At 41.0% G+C, this 13,728-nt stretch overlaps 1 protein-coding gene across 3 annotated transcripts in view; it reads left to right on the forward strand.

Moving 5' to 3' along the window:
- Positions 1-13,728, forward strand: part of KYAT3 (kynurenine aminotransferase 3) — a 51,957-nt gene that overhangs the window by 15,777 nt on the left and 22,452 nt on the right. For all 3 annotated transcript variants that reach the window (XM_056523204.1, XM_056523202.1, XM_056523203.1), the window contains exons 5-9: positions 2,338-2,487; positions 3,449-3,535; positions 6,015-6,140; positions 7,678-7,798; positions 12,420-12,496. In XM_056523204.1, coding sequence (XP_056379179.1) covers positions 2,338-2,487; positions 3,449-3,535; positions 6,015-6,140; positions 7,678-7,798; positions 12,420-12,496 — 561 coding nt within the window. The remainder of the gene's footprint in view (positions 1-2,337; positions 2,488-3,448; positions 3,536-6,014; positions 6,141-7,677; positions 7,799-12,419; positions 12,497-13,728) is intronic.

The following is a 13,728-nucleotide window of genomic DNA, read 5'->3' on the forward strand; positions in this document are numbered from 1 at the left end:
GCAGACAGTGACTTCACATAAACAACAGAAGACACATATATGTATTGAGTGAGTACATACACTTGCTATGTAAAAGCAAAACATCTAATACACGTATACACAAATTAAAGGGGTACTCCGCTGCTTAGCGTTTGGAACAAACCATTCCGAACACTGGAGACGGGAGCTGGTTACGTCATAGCCCCGCCCCCTTATGAGGTCATGCCCCGCCCCCTCAATGCAAGTCTATGGGAGGGGGCGTGACTACCGTGACGCCCCCTCCCATAGACTTGCATTGAGGGGGCGAGGTGTGACACCATGAGGGGGCGGGGCTATGACATCACGGGCTCCCGCCTCCAGCGTTCAGAACAGTTTGTTCCAAACGCTGAGCAGCGGAGTGACCCTTTAATGACATATGAGCACACATACACCCTTACTATATACATGTATGGAAAACATAACTTGTGTGCACACAGTACAAATTGACTACATGTAAATCAATACATAAAAATCCATCAATAAAATAACTAGATAGGATAGGATCACTTACAGTCACCTCACCAAAACGTCCCAGCAACCTGGAAACCCACCTACACCCAAGGTGATAAAACATCTGAATGTACAAAATACTAAACCAGTGCTCGAGGACTAAAAAGATATATACGTATATAAAAAAAAAATACTTGATCTTTTCAAAAGTGTATAGAGTTTATTGCAGTCTAAAAATACACGTATACAGCTGCAATAAATATTCACACCATCATGTTATTCACATCATGTGGGGGAATACTAGCAGATGTATCTACAACTGTATATATACAGCAAGATAAAAACTCGAAGAATAAAAATAAAATAAAAAATAAATATAAATAAAAAATAAATATAAAATTAAAATAAATATAAATAAATAAATATTTTTATAAATAAATATAAAAATAAATATAAATAAAAAATAAATATAAATAAAGATACACGTGTATATATATAAACAAATACTTGATCCTTTCAAAAGTGTATAGCGTTTATTGCAGTCTAAAAATACACGTATACAACTGCAATAAATATTCACACCATGTGGGGGAATACTAGCAGATGTATCTATAACTGTATATATACAGCAAGATAAAAAAGAGAAAAATAAAAATAAAATTAAAAATAACTATAATTCATATCTGTGTGTGTATATATATATATATATATATATATATATATATAAATATATTAATCAAGTATTTCTTAGTCTATTGTAAAAGTAATGCATAAATATGTGTGTGTGTGTATTATATTTTTATATATATATATATATATATATATATATATGTATATAATAGTAGAATAAGAAATATATAAATAAAAAATGTAAATTATGCATATCTTGTTTATTTTTGTGTTATTCCTTGATTTATATATATAATTAAGATAAAAATCAAGGAATAACACAATGATATGCATAATTAAAAAATTTTATTTATATATTTTTTATTCTTCTATTTTTATCTTGCTGTATATACAGATAAAACATGGGCCTGGTGGTGTAAAAAACTATTGCAGCTGTGTTAGTGTTATGTATTTTTAGTCCGCAATAAATTCTATACATTTTTGAAAGTATTGAGTGTAGATATATATATATATATATATATATATATATATATATATATATATATATATCTTTTTTTTTTAAGCCCTTGAGCACTGGTTTAGTATTTTGCACATAAATAAAACATCCATGAGCAGTGTCAGGGTGTCCCCTGGCTTATGGTCTGTGGACCTCATTGCTATTCTAGTCTGGACACTACAGTGGGTGCCATAAACTGTTCTTGCCCAGGGGGTCCCTTGCTGTGGTTACCCCCCAGTGTCCTTACCCATGTGTGACTGGACCTTTGGAAAAAAGAAATAGATTTTAAAAACACTTCACTATTTCCTTTACACGTGTGTTAGCTTTGAACAGTGTTTCCCAAACAGGGTGCTGCCAGCTGTTGAAAAACTACAACTTCCAGCATACCTGGAAAGCCGAAGGGAGTTGTAGTTTTGCAACAGCTGGAGGCACCCTGATTAGGAAACACTGGTTTAGAAGGATAATTACCCGACCCCTGACTACACTTGTTCTTCTTTAATGTCCAACATATTTCCCTCAGGAGACCTGGTAATATAATGGGTCTAGGCAATTCTAACAGATGTTTATAGGTGATTTAGTAGGTTTTCTGTTCAGTAAGGTGCTCACACCCAATGTTTCACCATATTGCTCAGTGATATGCGCCATGTTGGGGAATATGGTACATGCCCATTCTAAGGCCTGTCAGTGTGTGTAATGTTTGTATCACAATGTAAACCTCTATGTATTTCCATCTGTTCCCCCAGGGTCACCCGTTGCTGGTTGAGGCTCTTTCTCAGGTTTACGGTAAAGTCACCGGAAGGCAAATTAGTCCAACTAAGGACATCCTGGTGACAGTCGGAGCATATGGCTCCCTCTTCAGTGCTATCCAGGGCCTGGTGGATGAAGGTGATGAAGTGAGTGTTACATCATTTATTCTGTGTATTAAAAAGCCTTTATGTTGCTTCCTCTTTCCTTTCTTTTAATATAGAAGATTTTGGCCAGGGCTACACTGCGGTCCACAGCAGTACATTGAGTTATATGCACTGCAGCTGTCACTCAATAGTTCAAACTGGCGTACTATTGGTTACTGCAGGTCAGCTGAATTTATTGGAATCAGTACTACTCAAGCTGATAAGAGCTGTACACATGGTTTGGTATCTTTTAGGGTAGAAAAAAGCAAACTGTACCTTCAATAGGGATTTTAAATCGTATAAAAGCACATTTTTTTATTATTTCTCAGTCATGTGTCATAAGGGCGGGGCCGATTTGCTCAAGTGCCACAACCAGGCACACTTCCTGGCTTGTCTTTACCTACAGATCCCGGTACATCAGGGAAGGAAGGGCAAGCCAGGAGATGTGCCAGGCTGGGATACTTAAAGCTTGGCCCCACCTACTTGACACATGGCTGAGAAGTAAAAAAAAAAAAAAAGGCGATTTTATACTTTTTGCAACCACCATCAGCTTGAGGAAAGGTGCAGTTTGCTATCACACTGTAACAACAATCCAACTGCAGCTGCACATACAGCTGACAGATTCCCTTTAAGGATAGGTTCACACGTAGCGCATCGGCAGTGTATTTCACGCTGCGGATGCTCAGAAGGCAGTCACAAGTGCGAGCTCCCTGCGGCGGCCAGGTAGCTCTGTGGGGGAGATTTATCAAAACCTGTCCAGAGGAAAAGTTGCTGAGTTGCCCATAGCAACCAATCAGATCGCTGCTTTCATTTTGCAGCGGCCTTGTTAAAAATTAAAGAAGCGATGTGATTGGTTGCTATGCGCAACTGGACAGCTTTTCCTCTGCACTGGTTTTGATAAATCTCCCCCATAGCACTTATTCTTGCACTTCTGATATTTCTTATTTCTGCTCCTTTTGTCCAGGTGATAATAATCGAGCCGTTCTATGACTGTTACGAGCCTATGGTGAAGATGGCCGGGGCCACTCCTGTCTACATCCCACTCCGATATGTAAGTAACGTGTCCTATAAAGTGTGTGTGTGTGTTTGTGTATGTGTGTGTATATATATATATATATATATATCTGTTATACGACCGATCAGCATTGTGATCCGATTCCGTTTTTTGTAGGAATTGTGTGAAATGTAGGTGTGGTTTTGTTATTAATTAAAATTTTCACCTTGTTTTTAAGATACATTTCAGGCAATTTTTCACTTTGAATGGAGAGGATAAAAACTGGCGCCAAAGTTGAAAGATGTACTCCGCCCCTAGACATCTTATCTTGTCCCCTACACACCTCACCCCCCGTGGCACACCCAACCCCCTAGGGTACATGCCAACTCCGCCCCCTAGACGCCCCCACCCCCTAGGACCCACCTCCAAATTTTTTTTTTTTTTTTAATTAAGACAGTAAAAGACAGTAAAAAGTGAGTCAGACCCTCATCAGTGATTTCATTAAGGCTTCTTTCACACAAAGTCTCTTTTTTTTTTTTTTTCTCCCTGACTTTAATGGCTGTTCTTATAACGGGGAGTAATGGCAAACAACAGGTCCCGGCGGCTCCCATTTACTATTATGGGGGCCGCCGGGACCCTTTATGAATAATGGGAGAAAAAGACAGCACAGCGATATCCCGCATCGGCCGGTGATTAGCTGAGCGTTGTGTCACGATCCGTGCACAGAAAGAAAGTGAAACCAGAGGACTGATCAGCTGTAGCAGTGCTCCGGGGGAACGGTGGAAGGTGAGTAATAGTCGGCACTAGAGTACTCCTTTAATAGTTGCCCTCATTATGGAGGCAACTATTAGAAGAGGGGCCTACCCAAACTTTGTGGGGGCAGCTATTAGAAGAGGGGCCTACCCAAACTTTATGGGGCAGCTATGAGAAGAGGGGCCTACCCAAACTTTATGGGGCAGCTATGAGAAGAGGGGCCTACCCAAACCTTATGGGGCAGCTATTAGAAGAGGGGCCTAGCCAAACTTTATGGGGCAGCTATTAGAAGAGGGGCCTACCCAAACCTTATGGGGCAGCTATTAGAAGAGGGGCCTACCCAAACCTTATGGGGCAGCTATTAGAAGAGGGGCCTAGCCAAACTTAATGTGGCAGCTATGAGAAGAGGGGCCTACCCAAACTTTATTGGGGCAGCTATTAGAAGAGGGGCCTACCCAAACCATATGGGGCAGCTATTAGAAGAGGGGCCTACCCAAACCATATGGGGCAGCTATTAGAAGAGGGGCCTACCCAAACTTTATGGGGCAGCTATTAGAAGAGGGGCCTACCCAAACTTTATGGGGGCAGCTATTAGAAGAGGGGCCTACCCAAACTTTATGGGGCAGCTATTAGAAGAGGGGCCTACCCAAACTTTATGGGGCAGCTATTAGAAGAGGGGCCTACCCAAACTTTATGGGGGCAGCTATTAGAAGAGGGGCCTACCCAAACTTTATGGGGCAGCTATTAGAAGAGGGGCCTACCCAAACTTTATGGGGGCAGCTATTAGAAGAGGAGCCTACCCAAACTTTATGGGGGCAGCTATTAGAAGAGGGGCCTACCCAAACTTTATGGTGGCAGCTATGAGAAGAGGGGCCTACCCAAACTTTATGGGGGCCCCATATAGTTTGGGCAAGCCCCCATGTTTAAGTTGCCCCAATGTAGTTTTTGTAGGCCCCTCTCAAAGGGGCCTACAACTATATGGGGGGGGGAAACTATTAGCTGAAAAAGGCCTACAAATCTATATGGGGGCAACTTGCAAACTGTAACAAACCTCCTCCTCATGTAATCTCCTTACTACTGGGGTGACACACTGTAACAAACCTCCTCCTCATGTAATCTTCTTACTACTGGGGTGACACACTTTAACAAACCTCCTCCTCATGTAATCTTACTACTGGGGTGACACCCTGTAACACATCTCCTCCTCATGTAATCTCCTTACTACTGGGGTGACACACTGTAACAAACCCCCTCCTCATGTAATCCCCTTACTACTGGGGTGACACACAGTAACAACCCCCCTCCTCATGTAATCTCCTTACTACTGGGGTGACACACTGTAACAAACCTCCTCCTCATGTAATCTCCTTACTACTGGGGCGACACACTGTAACAAACTTCCTCCTCATGTAATCTCCTTATTACTGGGGTCACACACTGTAGCTAACCTCCTCCTCATGTAATTTCCTTACTACTGTGGAGACACCCATCGGGGGGTTATGGTGGTGCTGCTGGTTGAGCTGAGTGAGTTGTTCGGATGCTGGTTGTCTAACTTTCTTGCGGCAGGCAGTGCGGTTCCCCCATCAAGAAGGTGCTCTAGGCGGCTGCTTTTTTTGCCTGTAGGCAGAACCGGCCCTGAGCCCCAGTCTCCCCTCCCCTAGCCATTGGTTGATCCCCCTTACCTATATAACATCCCCTATCCGATGGGTAAATATTATTTGTTTGATACATTTTACATTCCAAAACAAATGCTAAATATGTGAACTGTGTTTGAAATTGACAGAAGGAAAGTAGCCGAGTGATTGCATCGAGCGGGGACTGGACGCTAGATCCCGAAGAACTGGCCAGCAAATTCAGTCCCAAAACAAAAGCCATTATCCTGAATACACCCAACAACCCCATAGGAAAGGTGAGAAGGATTCTGCCTTGTATTATATTGTTTTCCTAGTGAAAGCCGGTGGCTCTTGTATTTTCTATGTTTATTTATAAAAGAACTTGCCAAGAAACTTGTGGCGGCGCGGAATGCTGTGGCTTTTATCGCTGTACGCTTTGCCTTCTGTTAGCGCTGTGCCGCTCTGTCTGACAGATATGAGGCCGGACTGGTTGCTAGGGATTCCGCCTAACAACCACGGTCCTGGTCAGCTCTGCCCTGATCAACTGTTCTGTCCCGGGTCAATACTTTTCATCATGTTCATCATCCATATTATTACTATTAATAATAATATTATTGTTAATATTAATAACATTATTATGATTACTATTAATTATTATTATAAATATTATTATTATTACTATTAATAATAGCATTACTATTAATAATTATTTTTACTACTAATAATATTATTAATAATAATAATAATAATAAAATTATTATTACTATTATTATTTTTATTATTAGTATTATTACTATTAATAATATTATTACTATTAATAATAATAATAATAATATTATTATTACTATTAATATTATTATTTTTACTTTTAATCATGTTGTTATTATTATTATTACTAATAATAATATTATAATACTATTAATATTATTATTACTATTAATAATAGTATTACTATTAATAATATTGTTATTTTTACTACTAACAATGTTATTATTATTAATAGTATTATAATTATTATTACTATTAATATTATTACTATTAATAATATTACTTTTAATAATATTATTACTATTAATAATTTATTATTACTATTAATAATATTATTATTATTACTATTAATAATATTATTTTTACTATTAATCATGTTATTATTGTTATTTTTACTATTAATAATATTATTAGTATTACTATTAATCATGTTATTATTATTACTATTATTATAATTATTACTATTATTATTATTATTTCCATTAATATTATTATTACTACTATTAATATAATTATTATTACTATTAATATTTATTACTATTAATAATATTATAATTATTACTATTAATACTATTATTATTACTATTAATACTACTACTACTACTATTATTATTGATTATATAATAATAATAATAATTAATTAATCCAGCAACCTAAAGAAGACAAAATTGCTCTAAAACATTTAGATCAGTGTTTCCCAACCAGAGTGTGCCTCCAGCTGTTGCAAAACTACAACTCCCAGCATGCCCGGACAGCCAACGGCTGTCTGGGCATGCTTTGAGTTGTAGTTTTGCAACAGCCAAAGGCACACTCTGGTTGGGAAACTCTGACATAGATCCTCATGTATCAATATTTTGTTTCATTTTATTTATTTTTACCTTTTTATTGTTAATTTTTATTGCCTTTTTCTCATATTCCTGAATGCGCTTTACGCATGTTGGTAACTTATAATAACTCTATATTTACGTTTTGCGCATTAAAACTAAATTGAATATAAAGCTAATGAAAAGTGTTTAATAAAATATGAAAGTACAAAAAAAAAAAGTCTCTGTTACTGTCTTCTAGGTGTACACAAAGGAGGAGCTGCAGATTATCGCCGACCTGTGTATTAAACACGACATCCTCTGTATCAGCGACGAGGTCTATGAATGGCTGGTCTATTCTGGAAGCAAACACGTAAAAATAGGTAGTGTATCCCTGTATACTTATATCAGTGCTTGCCAACCAGGGTACCTCCAGCTGTTGCAAAACTACAACTCCCAGCATGCTCATGTATCAATATTTCGTTTCAATTTATTTATTTCCCTTTTTATTGTACATTTTTATTGCCATTTTCTCATATTCCTCAATGCGCTTTACGCAACCTCCTCATCCTCGCTGCTGCTATCTTTCAGGCAGTGTTTCTCAACCAGTGTGCCTCCAGCTGTTGCAAAACTACCTCTCCCAGCATTCCCGGACAGCCGTTGGCTGTCCGGGCATGCTGGGAGTTGTAGTTTTGCTGGAGGTACTCAGGTTGGGAAGCACTGACTTAGGGTGCGTTCACACGGCCGTCTGTCCCCGTTTTTGTTGTAAACGGATTACAAACGGTTGTAAAATAATCCCATTGATGTCAATGGGATTTTTTTTACAATCCTTTCACATGCGTTTGCACCAGACGGGTGCAAATGCCTTATAGCTGCTTTCCTCCCTATGTACAGCCTGTGTGATCTGCCCTCCATGAATGCTCTCCCAGCTCTCCATACTCTAAACTACTGCGTGCAACCTCCTCATCCTCTTTGCTGCTATCTCTAAAGTGGTGTTTCCCAACCGGGGCGCCTCCAGCTGTTGCAAAACTACAACTCCCAACATGCCCGTGCTGCCAATGACTACCTTATAGCTGCTTTCCTCCCTATGTACAGCCTGTGTGACCTGCCCTCCATGTGTGCTCTCCCAGCTCTCTACTGGGTGCAACCTCCTCATCCTCGCTGCTGCTATCTTTCAGGCAGTGTTTCTCAACCAGTGTGCCTCCAGCTGTTACAAAACTACCTCTCCCAGCATGCCCGGACAGCCGTTGGCTGTCCGGGCATGCTGGGAGTTGCAGTTTTGCTGGAGGTACTCAGGTTGGGAAGCACTGACTTAGGGTGTGTTCACACGCCCGTCTGTCCCCGTTTTTGTTGTAAACTGATTACAAACGGTTATAGAATAATCCCATTGATGTCAATGGGATTTTTTTTTTTACAATCCTTTCACATGTGTTTGCACCAGACGGGTTCAAACGGATGTGAAAGTATTGTAAAAAAAAAAAATTCCCATTGACCTCAATCGAATTATTCTACAACAGTTTCCGTTTTTTTTTTACGGTAGAAAAGTATTTTACAGGAGAAAAGTATTTTTATTTTTAAAAAAAATTTAAGAAAAAACAGATACAGTAAATTTAACATTGAAGTCTATGGAAAATGGATGAGCCTTTAATGTCATCCGTTTGCATCCGTTTTTTTCAATCCCTATTTTGATCAGTTTTTACTTCTGAGCATGCTCAGAACAAAAAAAAAATAATGTTTTTGGGTTTATTAACTGAACAATAACGGATACAAACGGATAACATCTGTTTTTGTCCGCTTTTATTTTTGTCGGGAAAAGAACCGGATGGGTCTAGACGTCCGTGTGAACGCAGCCTTATATGAATGGGCATCCTCATAAATCCGTGGGCAACATCTCAGCGCTACATAACGTTTACAGACTTTGGGACAGATTAACAAAGCCTGAATAAAATTTAGGTGATGTAAATCTTGGTTGAAAACACGGAACGACGAATCCAGCCATATGCAAAATAAAAAATTTGAAGGGATTAATCAGAAATAGAAAAACAGAGCTAATTTCTTTCAAAAACACCTCCTCGTCTGTCTCCAGATTGGGTGTGGCCAAGTTGTAATACCATACACAACCTGGGGACAGACCTGGAGCTGTTTTTGAAAGAAATCAGCTCTGTTATTCTATTCCTGGATAACCCCTTTAATTAAATTTTTATTTAATCTATTGCTTGGTGGCCGGTAGCAACAGATGCGTTTCAGGTGTATCACACACATTAAAGGGGTACTCCGGTGGAAAACATTTTTTTTTTTTAGATCAACTGGTGCCAGAAAGTTCTACAGATTTGTAAATTATGATAGAAGATGAATGAAAAAATATTCGGCGGCTCCCCAACGCTGGTTCACGTGAGATCCTTCTTTATTGCGGCATACTCCCATACAAAAAGCAGGGGAGAGACAGACAACGGGGGGTAACAAGTCGGCAACGGAACCGTTTCACACAGTGAACGTGCTTCTTCGGGCCTCAGTTGCAGAATGATACACGGGGACCTTAAATACAGGTAACTATACAGCTACACCTATCAGCAAAGGCTACGTGTGTAATGACGTAATGGGAAGGTGGTAACCAAACTCTGTGCTGACCAACCCGTAACACAGTGACTGAAAAAACATTAAAGTGCAAAATTATAAACAAGGGGCCAAATCGACCTTGTCATTAAGGCCCAAAGGGCCACAAGCATCAGTTTTTAATATCCAATATGTTTCTCTTTGTAAGGAGATCCCAGGCTTCGGTTCAACCTTCTCTATCCCTGCAAAGGTTAAAGGGGTAGTCCAGTGGTGAAAAACTTATCCCCTATCCTAAGGATAGGGGATAAGTTTGAGATTGCGGGGGGTCCGACCGCTGGGGCCCCCTGCGATCTCTCTGTACGGGGCCCAGGCTCTCCGGCCAGATAGCGGGTGTCGACCTCGGCACGAAGCGGCAGCCGACACGCCCCCTCAATACATCGCTATGGCAGAGCCGGAGATTGCTGAAGGTAGCGCTTCGGCTCTGCCATAGAGTTGTATTGAGGGGGCGTGTCAGCCGCCGTTTCGTGCGGAGGTCGACACGCCCCCTTCCCGCGGGCTGTCGGGGCTCCGTACAGGAGATCGCAGGGGGCCCCAACGGTCGGATCCCCCGCGATCTGCAACTTATCCCCTATCCTTAGGATAGGGGATAAGTTGTTCACTACTGAGTCACCACTGGACTACTCCTTTAACACGTCAGGGTGATCGAGGTGCACGGCGCAAACCCTGACGTATTAACCTTTTCAGGGATAGAGAAGGTTGAACCGAAGCCTGGGATCTCCTTAGATAGATTTCTCTTACAAAGAGAAACATATTGGATATTAAAAACTGATGCTTGTGGCCCTTTGGGCCTTAATGACAAGGTCGATTTGGCCCCTTGTTTATAATTTTGCACTTTAATGTTTTTTTAGTCACTGTGTTACGAGTTGGTCAGCACCGAGTTTGGTTACCACCTTCCCATTACGTCATTACACACGTAGCCTTTGCTGATAGGTGTAGCTGTATAGTTACCTGTATTTAAGGTCCCCGTGTATCATTCTGCAACTGAGGCCCGAAGAAGCACGTTCACTGTGTGAAACGGTTCCATTGCCGACTTGTTACCCCCCGTTGTCTGTCTCTCCCCTGATTTTTGTATGGGAGTATGCCGCAATAAAGAAGGATCTCACGTGAACCAGCGTTGGTGAGTCGCCGAATATTTTTTCATTCATCTTCTATCAAGATTCATTGAACTGTGTTGTATAGTCTGAGCAGCACCCGAGTTCTCACAGCAGGTACCAGTGTCCCCCATCCCATCTTGCAGTCCGCCTACAGACTAAGCAGTGCCGAGCCCGCTTCGCTCATCAGATTTGTAAATTACTTTTAGATTATTCTCCACCATAGTACCCCTTTAAGTCAGCTTCCTTGTCGAATGAGGCGCAAAAATGTCTAAGGCTATGTGCGCGCTGTGTACAGTGCACCTGGAATACTTCTGGCACATAAGCTGAACGCATCTATAGGCTCCCCATGGTCCTGACAGAGTACAATGTATATTTGAAATTTGTCATTCTAACATGGTATTTGCCAAAATGCTTACCGTATTTTTCGCCGTATAAGACGCACTTTTTCTTCCCCAAAACTGGGGGGAAAAAGTCGGTGCGTCTTATACGGCGAATACACCCCTATCGCGGTGGTCCCTGCGGCCATCAACGGCCGGGACCCGCGGCTAATACAGGACATCACCGATCGCGGTGATGCCCTGTATTAACCCTTCAGACGCGGCGATCAAAGCTGACCGCCGCGTCTGAAGGGAAAGTGACACTAACCCGGCTGTTTGGTCGGGCTGTTCGGGACCGCCGCGATTTCACCGTGGCGGTCTCGAACAGCCCGACTGAATAGCCGGGTTAGTGCTTACAGGACACCGGGGGGGACCTTACCTGCCTCCTCGGTGTCTTCTCCGTTCAGGGATCCCCTGTATGGCCGGCGCTCTCCTTCCTCGTCATCACGTCGTCGCGTACGTGCGTCGGCGTGCGTAACGACGTGATGGCGGCGACGGAGAGCGAGGATACCCGGCCGGCAGCAGAGACGTTCCGGAGCGACGGGGACACGGCAACAGCGATGGAGCGACATCCAGGGCAGCGGTGACGGGTCCGGAGCGGCGGGGACACGTGAGTATTACCTCCTCCTGCAGTGGTCTTCAATCTGCGGACCTCCAGATGTTGCAAAACTACAACTCCCAGCATGCCCGGACAGCCAACGGCTGTCCGGGCATGCTGGGAGTTGTAGTTTTGCAACATCTGGAGGTCCGCAGGTTGAAGACCACTATTGGGTTAAAAATCTTTATTTTTTTAGATTTTGTCCCTAAAAATTGGGTGCGTCTTATACGCCGGTGCGTCCTATAGGACGAAAAATTACGTTATATATAAAATGCCACATCGTGTGTGAACTCACTTTGTATGTTTTTTTTATATTTTCTAGCAACGCTGCCGGGTATGTGGGACAGAACGATAACAATAGGAAGTGCAGGGAAGGCGTACAGTGTAACAGGATGGAAGGTAAGAAATAAAACAATATCACCCTGTTTCCTGTATATGTTAATGAAACTTTTTATTTTTTTATTTTTTACCCCAAAACTAAAATGTAAAAGTTTAAAGGGAACCCGTCACATTGAAAATGCAGCCCGATCAGCAGACATCTTGTTATAGATAAGGTATAGATTGATGTAACGTTTTATGGCAAACGTTCCAGGATACCTTCTCATTTATTCATGCTCTGCTCATTCTGGGGTAAGGAGTCATGTGGGCGGGACTACTCAGTGATTGACAGATATATTTGTATAGAAGTACACAGGTGTATGTCTGTCACTAAATAGGACCAACCACTTGACTTCTTTTCTAATTTTTGCTAAATTGTAGAGAGCGCTCTCTGTATTCTCACTAAGGGCGCATTCACATTACGATTTTACCATCCTACTACTCACGACTTTTAACTTTGAAATCGTACAAATCTGCATTCCAAGTCGTATCCATTGACTTCCATTCATTAATGATAGACAACAAATGCATCAGTTTTGATCCGCATCCGATTTTGCACGATTTAAAGGGGTATTCCAGGAAAAAACTTTTTTTTATACATCAACTGGCTCCAGAAAGTTAAACAGATTTGTAAATGACTTCTATTAAAAAATCTTAATCCTTACAATAATTATCAGCTGCTGAAGTTGAGTTGTTCTTTCCTGTCTGACAACAGTGCTCTCTGCTGACACCTCTGCTTGTCTCAGGAACTGCACAGAGTAGAAGAGGTTTGCTATAGGGATTTGCTTCTACTCTGGACAGTTCCCGAGACATGTGTCATCAGAGAGCACAAAAGAACAACTCAACTTCAGCAGCTCAGAAGTACTGAAAGGATTAAGATTTTTTTAATAGAAGTAATTTACAAATCTGTTTAACTTTCTGGAGCAAGTTGAGATATATATATAAATAAAAAAAGCTTTTCCCTGGATAACCCCTTTAAGATCGGAGGTAAAATCGTGGTTGACCACGATTTTTCGTCCAGATTCAAAATCTGACCGAAATCGTGTCCATTATTTTTTAATTTTTTTTTATTTTTACTATTGATGTCTATGTAAATTGCATGGAATCGTGTGACTGTGCGATTAATCTGATAGAATAGCACAGTCACACGATTCCATGCGATTTACATAGACATCAATAGTAAAAAAAAAAAAATAATAATTTTTGATTTTTTTTGTACGCATGCGCAGTAGACTCCAAAACACATACTCTTC

This window comes from Hyla sarda, chromosome 6 (assembly GCF_029499605.1).
Source record: "Hyla sarda isolate aHylSar1 chromosome 6, aHylSar1.hap1, whole genome shotgun sequence".
Classification (NCBI taxonomy): Eukaryota; Metazoa; Chordata; class Amphibia; order Anura; family Hylidae; genus Hyla; species Hyla sarda.